This window comes from Lichenostomus cassidix, chromosome 1Aa (assembly GCF_008360975.1).
Source record: "Lichenostomus cassidix isolate B80296 chromosome 1Aa, HeHo_3.0, whole genome shotgun sequence".
Classification (NCBI taxonomy): Eukaryota; Metazoa; Chordata; class Aves; order Passeriformes; family Meliphagidae; genus Lichenostomus; species Lichenostomus cassidix.
Window position 1 is genome coordinate 14,305,978 of NC_139480.1, and position 16,079 is coordinate 14,322,056.

At 37.9% G+C, this 16,079-nt stretch overlaps 1 protein-coding gene across 2 annotated transcripts in view; it reads left to right on the top strand.

Moving 5' to 3' along the window:
- SLC2A13 (solute carrier family 2 member 13) overlaps window positions 1-16,079 on the top strand; it is a 141,479-nt gene that overhangs the window by 89,601 nt on the left and 35,799 nt on the right. For both annotated transcript variants that reach the window (XM_085041183.1, XM_085041173.1), the window contains exons 5-6: window positions 8,216-8,379; window positions 12,369-12,489. In XM_085041183.1, coding sequence (XP_084897309.1) covers window positions 8,216-8,379; window positions 12,369-12,489 — 285 coding nt within the window. The remainder of the gene's footprint in view (window positions 1-8,215; window positions 8,380-12,368; window positions 12,490-16,079) is intronic.

Below are 16,079 nucleotides of genomic sequence, written 5' to 3' on the forward strand. Positions count from 1 at the left end.
CAGGCAGTGCCAGAGGCTGCTGTGGCTGCTTTGCTCGGTGTTTGGGCACTTCCACCCTGCCCCATGTGCCAGAGCCTTTCCCAGCCTCACTTACCTTGCAGAAGAGTTTTTCCTCACTGAGCCTTTAACTGTTGGCTTTCTTGTCTCTGCTGCCCTTTGTCTAGCCCTGTGTCCCCAGCAATAAAGTCTGATATTGGTTGTATCTTTTTCCATTTCTTTTCTTTTCATTGCTGGATCCCTTGACAGTTGATCATCTCAGTGATTTAACTTGTGGTTAAATTAGTTTTGTGCATCCTCTTGCTTTTCCAGAAGTGCAGCCCACTCTCTGGCCTGTTAAGCTGTGCAAGAAAAACACTTTTAATGCAACATCTTCTAATTAAAATTGAAAAGCATAGAATCATAGAATGTTTGGGTTGGAAGGGACCATAAAGACCATCTAGTTCTACCCCTCTGCCATGGGCTGGGACACGAGACCAGCTTGCTCAAAGCCCCACTCAACCTTGAACACTTTCAGGGATGGGGTGTCCACAGCTTCTCTGGGCAACTGTTCCAGTACCTCACTGTGCTCACAGGAAGGAATTTGATCCTAATATCTAATCTAAACCTACCTTTCAAAATCCCATTACCCTAAGCATGCTGGCTCCTGACTGTTGTGTCTATAGTCCCATTGTTTGCTGCTGGCCTTGGCTCAAACACAGGGGCTAGCTTGATTTATAATTTTTTTTAATGCTACATAGATTTTGCAGGTCTGTTGATTTTAATGAGAACTGATACCATTTTTTGGGGATCCCAGAGAACTTACGGCAGGCATTAGAATACCCTGGAATATTAAACCTAATTTAAATTTAACTGAAATCTTCAGAATAAATGAATAATTGAACAAGGTATGTTTTGTGGAACACCTGGGGGATTTTCTTTCCCTGCTTTTATACTTGTTAATTTGCAGACAGCACTTATCTGCATTGAGACTCTGGAGTGTCATTATTCTGCTGCAGGTAGTACTGGTGGATGGTGGCAAATAGTCATTCTTCTTCCTCCTCTTCCCAAAAGCCCCAGTGGTCTCCATTTATAAAATAGGGATGGTAGTGGTGATTTTCTTTCATAAAGGTTCTGATGAAGAGTTAGGCACTTATATATTGAGTAAAGGAACGGAAGACAAGGTGAAAAAGTTGACATTACTTTGCTTTTTGTTTCAGTGCAAAACATGCAGGTGTTATGGATGCCAACGTATTTTTTCTGTGCTGGAAACTGATCTCTGTTTTGGGAAGAGGAGGAAGATGATAGACTTTGTTCCTTCCAGTGCTTTCATTTAATTTTCAGCTCTGCCTATTACTTTTCATTTTATCACTCCGGTAAATTCAACCTACCTGTTCAGTGGATTCAACTACAGGGTTCTGTCTGAAAAATTTACAGAACACTTTTTTACAGACTGATTTAGAAGTTGGTATTATTTTTTTTGCCTGATTTTTTCTTTTCATGAGTAGATCCAACTCTTCTTTGTATTTTACCATTTTTCTATTATGGAGAAGAAAACAATTTCCCTCCCCCACTGTTTCAGGTGAGACCTGTGAAGGACCCACATAAGAAGGTGAAATAACTGATTGTGAAAAGCACACTGGCTTTTGGCAAAGAGGTATCTGGTGCAGAGCAAATCAGGAAAACAAAAAAAAAGAATAGGATTATTTTTTTTCCAGTCTCACAGCAGATACTGCAACAATATTTTCAGATGACCCAATAGGTATGTGACAGTGTCTTGGTAACTTAGGGAAGTGAATTTCTTTGTGTATCTTGGTGATCTTAATCCTCTAAAAGTATTTTTAATCCCTGGCAAGCACTGGTACACTTACTTTGCTTAATAGCTGTAGAGTTTGGTCTGATTGGACACTAAAAAAGTCCTGTGTTTTCTTAATGACCATAATTATATGATAATTCTTAAATCCTTTTCACGTACTTTGCACATGGATAACACATGCTGAATCAGAGAACCTATTGGATGTATATAGTTATCTGTCAAATAGTACTAAATTGTGAGTGTTTTTATTACCATAATAGACTGATTGTAATAAGTGGCATTCACTATGTCATTTCAGTCTGTACTGAAAGCATTTATAACACAATGCATCATCACTGCTAAACAGGGAATTTGAAGGTTTAATTACAGTAGGTAAGTGTTCAGTGGCAGCTCCCCAGATTGCCTCCCAGGTACTGATTTTAAAATACCTATTATGGACTTACAAATGATACAGCAACAGCCTTTTCCCTGAAGACCTCCTCAGGACTTCAAAAGTAGAAGTGCAGTAGAGAATATTCAACTGTTGATCTTGAATTGGAGTCCTATAAAACATCAGCTGTGAATTGCCAGGCTTCAGTAAGATTTCAGGATCTACTCCTTAGATATTTTGTCTTCTTAACCTGAAATTAAAGGTATTTGTGTCAAAAGAGACCTGCTTTATATTTGAAGTCTGGTTGCTTTGAGAACCAATGAGCAGAAAGAGTCCTATTGATGTCCAGTGCATAGAGGATAAAAGACTTGTGTGGACATTGTCACACAGGCACATCTCATCTCTGCCTTGAGAGGTGCAGCTGATGTGCAGAAGCAGCAGCATCTCATAATTGATTCAAATTATTTTTAAAATCTCTTGGAAGACAACAGTAGATATGACAAAGTGTTGCCTGCTGCCCTACTGAAGTGATTCATCATGTGAAATAAAACAAGACAAACTGTGTTTAACATGTTTAATGGAATGGTATCAGCTTCAAAGTTTGTGTGTGTGTATGTCTGTCGCTGTATGGGCTTCCAGAGAGTGGCTGAGTTTCTTTACTAATCCCTTATATGTTTAGGTAATAGTGCATGGAGTTATGTATTTAAGTATACCTTTTTTGTTTGTGTATTTATCATGCTCACATTCTCTGTGATTTTTAAATGCAGAAGATGGAGCCAGGCTTAGTAATATTTGTGAGACATAATAGCTGTTACTATTTTAGAGAACAGCAGAGTGTCCTGCTGAAGAGACTGGCAGGGAAACGGAGCAAAGCATTGTGACAAGCTAACACTGTTGGTTTGGGCACTGCCAGTCTGCAGAACAGCACAAGTTAGGTCATGAGGTACATTTTCAAAATAAAACTTGAAGGAAGGTGGTATATGTGCAATATGGGTCATGGAATTTTAAACAAGAGTGTGCAAAATTTTAAGAGGTTTAGTCAGTGAATAGACAGTTAAAAAGTTTACAATCAAGTTGGATCAGAGGAGAGCAGAGATTGTGAAGGGGTGTCACAAGACCTGACAGAACTAGTTTGGCAGGACAAGCTTGCCCTGTCTGTCACTATATGGGCTTTCAGATGGTGGCTAAGGTACTTTAATTCTCCCTTTTTCACCTTAGCAGGTGGTGTTTTAAGATTTTAATTTCCTAAGGAATCTAAAGGCTGTAAACTGATTAATGTGGTAGTCCTGGGACTGATGCTGAAGCATAGTGATGAAACAGATTTTTATGGCTTTTGTGATTACCTTGTCTAATGTCAAGGGTAAGGTTTGTTGTTATCCTTGCTGTGACTTTCCATTTTCATTATCCATAGCTAATGGAGATTCAGCATCCACAAAGTTTTTTCCAGCAAAAACAATTCCCTTTGAAAAGTAGATCTATGTTCAGGTATTTCATAATATCAGTGCCACAGTTAATATTATTTTATATTACAGGAGTTCCTAAAGGTGACAAATTAGTGCTTCACAGAATCACAGCCTGGTTAAGGTTGGATGGGACCTCTAAAGGTCATCTGAGCCAATGGAGCTTCTCAAGCAGGGGGGGGTTAAAAAGCAAGGTAAGAGATTAGGCAGACATGATTAGAGATGTAGACAGGGAAGCAGCAGAGTTTCAAAAATGCCCAGGTGTCCAGGCTGGCATCCATGGTTGCTCTGAATACATTTGAGAATGGAAAGGCAGAGTGCAACTCTTCTTTCTGATTGTTGTGTGCAGAACATGAAGCTGGGAAGTTGAACCACATTATCCAGTGCCCTGGTTATATGAACCAGTGCTGTTACATTGCTGTGCAACCCTTATTTCAGACAAGTCTAACCAAGGGATATTTTTACTTTACTGCTTCTACATTACCTTGCCATGGGCCTGTTCCCCTTCCCTGGGCTTCATGTGGTGCTTAGCAGGGCCATAGTATCCCTCCCTTCAGAGACCCTCCACACTTGGAGCATCTGCATCTTTGGCTCATTCTGGATATATCAACTTCTTCCTATTTGTTTTCAGCATCTAATTTCCCATATGATGCTCTTGCTTCCTCCTGCAATTTCTGTAGGTTCATCTGCACAGATGAGTTGCCACATTTCAGTGTATTGGGGAAGCCATGGTAATTCTATGGGACTTTAGTGATGAAAGTGTCAACTTAGACTTTCATTATTAAATCCCTTTCTTGACATAGGTGTAGATGCATGGGATAGGCAGAAGCAAGCTTGCTCTGTAGTAAGTAGGCTTGTACCTACTTTGCTCCAGAATGTGTTCTCAAGCTTTTACAGTCCATCTTCTAGTAAACTGAAGTTACTTGATATGCCTGCTCTCTTTTCAGCAGTGGTAATAAAAATAGGAGTTTCCTGGCTTATGCTTCATGTTTTCTTCAGTGCCTCTGAATTTTCAGAAATGCCAGACATGGTATGATTGATGAATTCAAGCTGCAAACAAAAGACTAAAGAGAAAGGTGTGTACATCTGCAGATTAAAACCAGTTGATGACAATAGTACTATTATGTTCAGTTTCACATCTCTGTAAAGAGAGCCTTAGATTTATTCATTCATTTTACAAGAATTACAAATTCTGTCCAAAAAGGCTGAAATCCTTAGACAGAAACTTCATAGGAGTGGACTTAGTATGACAGGTGGGGTGGAGCAGCATCTTGTGAAAGATGGGGACACTCGGAGCAGTGATGGCACTTTATTGACAAGCATTTATTTTCCCTGAGCTACAATACCTGGCATGGTGGGCTACTTCTCTGCTGCTGAAGATGCTAACCTGAGAACCCTGGTGCATCCAGATCTATCTGTAAGACCTGCCTGATGGGAGGAAATTATCCTTTTTAAACATCAGGCATTGTTGCTTTAAAAAAAAACCCTGACTTTTTTAAAATAAAAGAGTGGGGGAAAGTGTGTTCATATGGTTCATATCCTTCTATACTGTGCATTTTCAGTATATAGGCAAAGGATTAGTCTGAGCAGTCTTGAATGTGGAAATGTTCCTGGATTTGTTTTTCTTCAATGTATAGCAGCTCTTGATAGAACAACTTGATAATTTTGACATCCTCAGAAATGAACAATATTAAAAATCTTTCTGTATATATCCAACTCAGTTATTTTGTGTGGCTTTGTAATTGCATGCATTCATTTATTTTCTGAGATACAAAACTTGCTTAAAAATTCCAAGGATACACGTGTTTTAAATTTTCTTTACATTTTAGAAAATAAGCTAGTATTGCACAACTTTGTCACTGAAACTGTATTCCCTGCAGGACTTGCAGTGTTCACTGTGATTGTATATTATCACAACTTGACCTTTCTCTATGATGTAGATTTTTTCCTTTGTCAGGAAGAACTTGGAAAGACTGATGTTTTGTTATATTAATATACAGACAAGGCTGCACAGACTGGTATAAAAAATGGGCATACTAAAATACGTTAACATAAGCAAATATATTTAGTAGTTGTCACAATCTATGCAAGTGCCCTTCTAAATTTTTGAAATTGAGTTTCTATGCTGTAATAACTAGGAACATCATTGCCCAGTACCCAGGCTTTGATAGCTTGGAATTTGAGTTTGGAGAATCTAAATTTCCCTGGTTTGTTTTCCATAGAAATGAAATATGTTGTTTTTTTATGGATAAACAGTAAGCTTCTAATTGAAAGTATAAAAGCTGTGAGGGCAGTAAGCAACCAGAAGGAATGATGGGGGCAAAAGGTACCTGTTTGTATGGATTAGGCACTATTCATCTACATGCTTTTATGTGATTCTTTATTCTTTGCTCTTTTTGACTGTATAGACAGTACATTATACATTGCTGCTGACAACTGGCAGTTTCTGACTTCCTGGTAGAATTGGATTTTGAGAAGATTTAGATGTGTGGAGTTAAATGTGGCTTCCTGAAGCCTTGTCTGGTGGAAGTAAATAGGAGTTTCACAGTAGGTGTCAGCAGGCCAACACTTGACATTTATTGTTATTTTCCTACCCTTAAGAAGAAAAAGAATGGTGTATTGGGAGATCAGGGACTGGATCATTTTGGTGGCTAAAACCATGCAGTACTATGTAAGCTTTCACAGGCAGTTAGCAATTTAATTTAGAGTGCTTTAAGAAACAAGGACATGTTTATGTTGGCATTTTGATGTCTATCCTTCGTGACTCTTCCTCTCCCTAAGAATCCCACTGTAATGGATGAGTGACAAGAATTCCTCTTAGCAGTCGTATGGCTGAAGCACTATATTGCAAAAATCCAGGGTTCTCAAACAGTCAGTGTGTTATAAGCTTACATTCTTGTGAGGCACAACAAATGTGTTTAACCAACCACCGTAAACCATGATAGGAGCACACGTTAGGTATAACCAACCACCAACACCATAGTGTGAGCACTCATTGGTTTTAACAATTGTTTTCCAATTATGTAAATTGTTTTTCACCACTAGTTTAGCTGAGTCATTCCCAGAATGCTTTTCTGGTTAGCCAAAGTATGAGGAGTGAGCAAGAGTTTTACAAGGGTAATAAGGCCCTCATTTTGTAATGTTTTTCTTATCCCCAACATCCCACCCTTGCTGGGATCTCGGAGTGTGCAGCTCTTTCACAGGAGATGAGCCTGGATGAATTGCTGTAGTCGCTAATGGGTGGTCAGAGACAGAGTCTAGCTCAAACCCCTGTGTAGGTACTGCATCCTCAGTCCCAGCAGGTTCACTCTGGAGGTCCTGTCCTGCTGCACCATGAGTTGGTTGTGTGGGCATTGCCTCAAATGGCTGTGCTGGGAAAGAGGAGCTGAGGAAGGGAGCTGGGAGAATCTAAATGCCTTGTGGATGAGGGGGTAACATCCAGCTGTAGTCACTGTCAGTTGTGGATGGCAATGTCTTAAATGGCATCTCAGCATATTGCCCATCCTGGGTTATTGATTTGAAGTAACAAGTAGAATGTGTTTGGAATAGAGGAATGGGAATCACTAACATAGTTCTGAGGCCTTAAGACAACAAGGGGACATTAAAGCAAGCTGCATTTTGACCAGGGAAGATAAAAATGAGCTTTGACATTTTTAATGGTTACTCTTGTATATTCCTGTGGGCTGCAAGGTGTTCGAGGGCTTGAATATTCAGTATTTTACTCAGCATAAATTATTAGAAGACGAAAAGTGCTTCTACAGCATCAACAAAAGTACTCATGTCTCCTTGAGCATTTATTTAGCTTTCCCTGAGAACATGGGCATAAAGTCTGTGTTCATTTGATCTCTGTGAAAAATGGTAGAAGGCTTCCTTCCTCCTCCCTTTTCATTTGGCTCAGTTCAATTTTTTATGAGTTATTGTTTGTGTGGAACGATTGATTCCGTTTAGAAAGAAGTAGAACATTCTGTCAAATGCTCCTGTTGGGTGCAGATTCACATCCCTGCAGTGTGGTGCTAAGGCATTTCAAAGCAGTCATTTTCTAGTCAAGACGAAAGTAATGCCATAGAGAGGGTTTTGTGCACTTCAGCGACACTGAAATGAAACTACAAAACCTAAAACCAGGAGGAATCAAGTGTCACTTGCAACATGTTCGATGCCATAGATTAGTTCTGTATGACCTTTAACAGGACTGAAAATCTATTTGATTTTGAGCTGTCTTTCCCTAGACAATATACAGAATGCTAAAATCCCAAAAAGGGCATGAAACAACGGATGGATATGAAAGGCAGATTAATTTAAATTAAAAATGCAAACCCCATTTCTAGCAGAATATGATTGACCATTGAAAATATAAGCAGCCAGGAGAATGGAAGCTCATCTCTTGATGTCCTCCAGTCAAAACTTTAGTCAGATGCAAGTTATGCCTTGGTTATGCCTGATTTCCCAGGGTGATTGTTTGTCAGTCTTCAACTGCATTATGCAGGAGGTCACACTTTATATTTGTTACGATCTTTTTCAAATTAAATCAGAAACTATAACATGAGCTAGATTGAAATAATTGGTGTTCTTATTTGTCTCTCCCTCCCTTCACAGGTACTACAGTGCTACCATTTTGCAGATGTCAGGAGTGGAAGATGACAGGCTTGCAATCTGGCTGGCTGCACTGACAGCTTTTATTAATTTTATTTTTACTCTTGTGGGAGTCTGGCTTGTTGAAAGAATGGGTCGCCGGAAACTAACACTTGGTAGCTTAGCAGGTGAGTGTTCCATTAGTGTATTATATTTTCCTCGTAATTACTAATGAAAGGAAAATAAAATTTCAAGTGAAATTCTTTTTAAAGTAGTCCTCTTCAAAATTACAGTGTTGACGCCACTTCTCCCTGAAATCATACAGGTTTTCAAGACTAGTAGTATAATGCCACAGCTAAAGGCTAATTTAAAAATGACAGTCTGTTATTTTTTCTGATGACTTCTCCTTGAAAGCATGTTTGACAATGTTTTTATTTAGCCATTTTATTCCAGTTTAAGGAATCAACTGCCTGAAACTTCACAGGTGGTTAATTTTTAAATCTCATATGTATTTTTTGGATTAATTGGATTTCAGAACCATCTGATGAAGGTGTACCAGAGAAAGCGTATTGCATAGCCATTGCAGCACCTTGTAAAAAGTAATGCAGTTCTCTACATACTAACCTCAGATACAGTAAATACCTTACATATATTAATGTGATTTTAATTCATCACCAGTATTTGTTACTTAAAGACAGAATTCTGGTTTTGTACATTTTGTCCAAGTGTTCAAACACCATAGCTCATCACACAGTCTTCTCTTGGAAGCAGGGAAAGGCAGAGCAAGCAGCCTTTCTATGTTCAGTGTGTCCTGTCATTAGCCCAGTAATTCCCTGCTTGTTCCTGCCTAATGTGCTCGTTTTGGCTGAAGTGATCTGTGACCAAAGCCTGCCTCTGGCTGAATGTCTGGAAGGTTCAGATGTTTCCAAGAACTGCGTTTTGTAAAGAGAAACTGTTCCTGCTCCTCTTGAAATAATTTTTGCAAGTGTTTAGCTTAAAGGTTTAATGTCTTCATATTTTGTTCTGTTGTTGCTGTCAAGTATCCAAATTCCTAATTAGTGCAACACAGCAGAGAGGGGCACCAGCTGCCCTGTCACTGGATGTGCAGTTCCCAGCTCTCAGCTGAGTTAATCTACACTGGAGTATTTGAATGTGTTTTTATAGGCAGAGCAGCGACAACACAGTGACATGTCAGGTTTGGTACACAGTTACTCAAGCCATGTTTCTCACATCTTAAAGATATGAACAAAAATCTCAAATTGCTCCTTCTAACACAGTCTGTTCCAGATCAGTTAAAATACATCTGCCCTATATATTCTTCTGTGCCTCCAGACAGTTTGTTGTCTTGTCTTTCTGTGGTGTGGATCTCCCCAGGCTCTGCACTGACACTTCTGATTCTTGGGTGCTGCTTCTCCTTTAATGTCTATTGAGACAGAGTAATTTTTTACTTATTTAATATTTGGCCCAAATAATCTCATATGTCTGGCCAATCCCCTCAAGAGTTTATTTCTTATCTGGACCCAGCTGTATAGCTGTGATAACCAAGACACACTTTTCATATTATCAGAGCTCTTTGCTTTTTGGCTCTGCTTAACATATTCAAAGGTTGTACATCTGAAATGTGGATATAAACGTCTCTTACAAAGCACATTAGTCATGGAACAGAGAAGGATATAGAAATAAGACACAAAATTAACAATGGACCACAGTGCATTAAAGGATGATTTGTTAATGATGCTTGGACACAAAGTAATTGTTTAGTAAAAATGGTCTTTTTTTGTGGCTGGTGCTGGCTGTCAGTCTGCAGCATCACTTGAGCCAAGCTGCATTGCTTGCTGTGCTTTTATCCTGCGGTCCCTCCTTAAGGAAAATATAAATAATGACAGTAATGAAATCATACATCAATCCTCTGTACTATTTAGAATTTTTTCATGCAACATTTGATTTAGTGGTGGATATGATGTGTTTTCCTCAGCAAGACGGCTGTGTAATAGAATGATAATTACTAAATCTACAGATGGATTTGTTTTCCATGTTGTGTTTTCTCACGGGGTAAACATATCTTACTGCTCTACTTTGGTTTGCATTTCTAAGGACATTCCATTTCACACTGAATTATTATTACTGGCAGCTTCTCCGGTCTTTGGGGAAGCCAGGTATGCTCCAGTCTCCCACTGCATAAAATGAAGACAAAACTACTACTTTTGCCTTCTTCTGCAAGGACAGTAGAGAGTAACATTAATATTTTGATTAAAAGCCAATATACTATGATTTAATTTTGTAATCTTGTCCAACTTTTCCTGCTTTCTGAAAACATTTGGCAAAGAGATGTTTTAGGTTTAATTTAGTATGTCTTTATCATTCTCAAAATATTAGAAACTTTGAAAATTGAACCTTGCAGATAGCATTAGGAAAAAATTACAGTAAACATCTGGAAAAAAAAGTCCCACCTTTTTAGTTTTCTTTACTACAATTACTGATTCGTCTTAGTTTCCTATCCATTTTATATCTTGGTATCACTTCTTTATCTTTCTTCTGCTCTTTTTCTTCAGTTAATTTTTTTCTTCAAAGCTATTAGTTGGGAAATATGCAGGAATTGTGATAAGTGCATTATCAATTTTATTTGTGTTTTCTTCTTTCCCTTTAGAAATTGTCAATTTGAAAGCATGGTGGTACTTGGGCATTGTACAATTTGTGTCTCTTTTTGTAACAGAGATGATCTAAAATATCTTCAGGATATTTCCTTTTTTCCACCTCAGCTAATGATCTACTGTGATTATTTGGTTTTGTTCATCATAGCAAAACTTCCCAAAGAATGAAAATATATTAAACTGCATTTGCCAAATTTACCTATTCAGTACTTTTCCAAAGAAACAAGATATTTACAGAGACACTGGAAGTGAGTGTAAATGTATTTGGTTAACTTAAAAGACAGACAAAGCATATTTAGAATAAGTAAGATTATACACCCTGTCTAAATATATTTGCTGTCTCATTTATGGCATTTTGAAAGTACAGGACATCTAGTGCAATATCCAGCCTGCCCAGAAAACTGGGATTATTAATGTACCTACCAGCCATAGCAGTACAGAGCCAAGTATGGAATAAACGGAAATGTCTTATGGTGGGAAGGTGCTTTCTGCACATATAGCTTGTGACTGAGTTTAAGGTCTGGGTCGCCTCAGTTCAGGTAAATGTGTGGTCCAACCATCTGCAGTTTGTGCATATTCCTGCCTATTTGCCATGGCATCTGCACAGGCATATTACATAAATCTTGGTACTTGGGATATTATTTTTATATCAGGGAAAGGTTTTCACATACTTGGTGTGTTTGCCAGCTAGGAAACTTTTAAACAATGTAAATCTCAATGCATCATCAAGTAGCAAGAGGTAAAGGTTTTATAAGTCTGAGTTTGAGGCAGTTACAGTAGTATCATGAGCAGTGAGGTTTATCAGTTTTCATTTAAATGATACAGGATATTGTGTGTGTGACAAGTAAGGTGGGAAAACTATGAGTTATGTTCCAGTAATGGCCTGTGGCACAAAGTATGAACCTTTTTTGTTATCTTCCTCTTGTCATTTTGCCCAGCTTGTGCACAAGGAATTTGTTGGGGGAAACAGGAGCAAACAGATGGAAGGGGACTTTTCCCCAGCAGATGTTGTGTGTGTTCTTTGAATGTGTGTGTTCTCATTTTTTGATGGTGTTCATATGGAAAGTCAAGTTTCTCTCATTTCACAAAGGGAAGTAGACTCAATGAGAAAGCTGGTGCTACTTTCTGTTTTACAGAAAAGCCTGCAAGTGTGGGTGTGGAAGTGGGGAGAAATGTGCTGATTTCAAAGTCACTATTAAATTTTACCTTTACAACGTTATTTTCAACCCTAAAAATAATAATATCTGTTCATTCAAGCAGTCGTAAATTCCACAGATTAAAAAAGTCTCAACCTCCTAATTTAGTATCTGGACATAAAACTTGGTGCACTTGACTTTAACATGTAACCTAATTTAGGACGTTGATGTAGCAAAGAGTATTTTTCTTAGGTTCTCATCACAACTCCGTAGGGAATGCTGTGTGCACAGTGATGGAGTGCCTTGCTTTCCCAAGAGTTCAGTTCAATAGAGAATTATTTCATGTGCTCTGGAGAAAAGTGTCACATTGTTCTTTATCTGTATTTTTAGGTACTGCTGTAGCACTCATTATCCTAGCTTCGGGATTTTTGCTATCAGCTCAGGTCTCGCCAAGAATCACACTTAATCCACCAGATCCTTCACATCAAAACTCTACCTGCACAAAATACAGGTGAGATTTCTTGGTCGTTCATCCAATCTTCTTGAAGATTGTTTCCAATTAATTGAGTTTTACAACCTAGTGTGAGTAATAAACAATTATTCACAAAGCCTAGTACAAGGAACTAAACTAGATAGCTAAATTTAAAATCCTAATTTCCCTCTGTAGAGAAAATTAGACTCTTTGATTAAATTATCTCCGTAATCCTTTGGAGTTTAGTGAACTAAATAAGATGGTTAAGTGACAAATTCCACATTTACCTCTTCTGATATATCATACCTGCTACAAGTTACAGTGTACACAAAGTCAGGAATATTTTATAAGGAAGTTGTAAAAATGCATGATGTTATTCATCTGCTTGTAGATTTGTCATGCATAGCAGCTGTAAACTCTTCAAGAAGATGTGTTCCTTGCCTATTGTTTTCCTGAGTGGGAAAATGTAATCTTCAGATAATTGCATACCAATTAACAGTTATAATAAATGTGCAGGTTTTGACCTACTTTTCTTCCATATGCAGTCATAGTTTCAAATAACACTACTTCTGGGGATTTAAGAATGTGTAATTTTCTGTATTTTGTGGGTTTTATTCACATGTGAATGCTCTTACTTTCATTCAGCTGACAGACTAGAAAAATCCCTATTCAGAGAAGACTAGTTCAATGGCTGAAGAAATTCTTAATTATGTTCAAATTCTTACATGTGTTTGTAATAGAAATAAATGTCAAGGAATGAGGTGCACTTCTAGTTTTGTAGTGATATTAGCTAGAAATATGGTTCATAGCTTTTCTTATGCCAGAGCAATGTCTTAGGTGAAAGATTCTGAGGATCTGAATGTTTAGATAAAACTGGGGAGGGGATGGAAGGACTTCATTGAGTGTAAATAGATACTAATAACTGCAAGTCAGGATACTACCAGATAAAAATGATTCCTACATCAAAAATTTATATTTCTACTTGTTTTCTACTGCAGAGTCAGCTCTAATTTGCAATTTTTGAGATGGGCCTGTCTACAAAATGGCGAGCAGTGTGGGTAAAAGAGGTAAAGGGGGAAGATGCTCTCCTTTTCAAATAAGATTACATTAAAAGAAAAATGTGAGAAGAATTTGCCTAGGACTCCAGTTAACTGTTTGGATAGGATGTCTGGAGAGAGCAGATGCACCCTTTGCAAAACACATAATTTGTTATTTAATAAAGCTAGATGGTTAATATAACCTGAAATGGTATAAAATATATGTACAAGAAATATGGCTAGTCCAATTAAAAAAAAAAAAAACGGAAAAAATATATGACAGAATTTTCATGTTCCAGTTAACCACAGCCAGTCAGGAAGGAAATTTTCATGGCTTTTATGGTGTGCACTTCTGGGCAAAAGCATGAAAAATTAAAGCAGGTAATTCTAGTAAAGGCAGATTGTTTCATTAATTATTGGAATACTTGTAATCTGCTGTGATTTCGGTTTCCGTTGTGAAGTGAGCAAAAGCTGATATGATAAAAATTCAAAGGTTCTGGAAAAAGAGCAGTATTATAATTTAAATATTTTTATTGGAGAGTATTTTAAAATAGAAGGAGTTCTCTTTCTTTAAAGGTAGAAGTCAATGGGGGGAAAATAATGAGCAACATATGAGAAAGCTTTAGGTGCTTCTATTTTAATCTTATGCTATACTTTAGTAGAGAGACACGAAAGCCAGGAGAGTTGAAACTAGTAAATGAATGCATTTGCCCATAAATGACAGAATTAGGTTACAGCACCCAGTATGTAAAAGGTTTATACAAAAAATAGGGATTGATATGCCTAATAACAATTTTCACACTTGTATACCTAAAATTGTATAAATTTTCATGCCTCAAAACATCACCAAACTGTGATCCAGGTAGAGCCAAAGGAAGAATATTGCTTCAGCATCATGAATATTAGTGTTCATTGTTTCTGGAGGGTATGACATACAACCATACATTACATTGTACTTGGAAAAGTGGCTGTTCAAGGATCTGAGTATGCCTGCTTTCTATGCACATTGTCAATAAGCTGAATGAAATACAAAATATTTGTTTTGTCATGAGAAAGTAGACGGTGTTTTCAGCATTCCATTTGGGTTAGAAGTAGTTCCACATAAGATGCATGTTCGTGGAAGGAAGAGGAGGTGGGCACTACAAGTCAAAGACAAGCTAAAGGTTGGGCTTTACATTGTGACTCACGTCTGTCTCCTTTTTGGCCTGGAGGTATTCCCCATGGCAGTTATGGAGTTGAATCAAAGAGATTCCCCAACATGAGGATTTGGAAGTAAAAGTCTACTCTGCATAACATCAGTCTTGCATATTTTCTTCCTGCTCTAAGAATAATGGCATTACTGTACAGATAGCCACTGTGTAGGGCAGTGAGCGTTGCTGTAGAGATAAGTTACAAAAATATCCAATCAAAGTAAAAGGAAGTAAATTAATGGCACTGGTCTCTTGTTCATTAACCTGTTCATTAACCTTAAATTGTTCCAGTATAACTGCTGATGTCTCAGATTGCTTAGCACTGTATCTTGCAAGTCTTCAAGAGGTCTCAGAAAGTTTGGGAAATGCAAAAGGCAGCAGGACTTCAGAAGATGAACACATAATGCCATCTTTCTGTAACTGCTTTTAAATATGTGCTTGCACAAATGCAGCTCATAGTCTTCTTCCTCTAATGGGGATGCAGTGCTTCTCTGAGGTGAGGTAAACTTGAAGTCTGAACCTGTTTGCAGCTTGGGCATTTCAGAGTGTGGGGGTGTTTCCTAAACATAATTTGCATTTGTCTGTGCCAAAATGTATTTAAGGTTATGAAAGCACCAGTAGAATTTATTTTGCTGACAGGAGTTTCACTCATACTATGCAGAGTAAAAATGCTTTTTATGTTTGCAAATCTGTCGGGTTGAAGTAAGTGTGGGTGTCCATTAAAGAACCCTTAGAGCTACTACAGTCTGTTTGCTTGTTGTTCCTTCACATCCATATTCCTCTGCACAGACTAATTCCTGCTGCTAGAATAACAATGAGGATAGGAAGACCAGCAAATAAAGAGCACAGTCATTGTCCTAATTCAAAAAAGCATTTAGAGCTTGAATACTGTGTTCTCAAAGAGCTGTGCCATGCAAATGGAGTTAGACACCTGTACATGGTTGCAGAAGACAAACCAGTAAAATATGCTGCAAATAAAATAAATAAGGTATTTTCATTTGATGCAGAGATGTACAATATTATAGTTGAACAGCCAAAAAATAATCCATAAATCTGTGGGGAAAAAATTGAATCATGGAAATACTGCAAATTCAGCAGGGCACTCCAAACATTGAAATTTGTTTTGCCTCCTTACGGTTGGAAATGGGTGTGTATCTCACTGAGGAGAGGCAGGGTGAATGCTCCTCGCTGTGCCATCCATTACTCAAATTTCATTTTCACACTCAGCTGTATAAGGTTGCGTAGATATTTGCAGTGTGACCACCTGTTTTATTTGATCCTTATCTCCTCAGCAGCTGTGATTTGTTACTTATCATCAAGGGCACAGAAAAGCTCAAAGGTAAATTTTACAATACAAAGCAACACCTTCCCAAAATTTGTCACCTTAGAAATGAAAGGATGA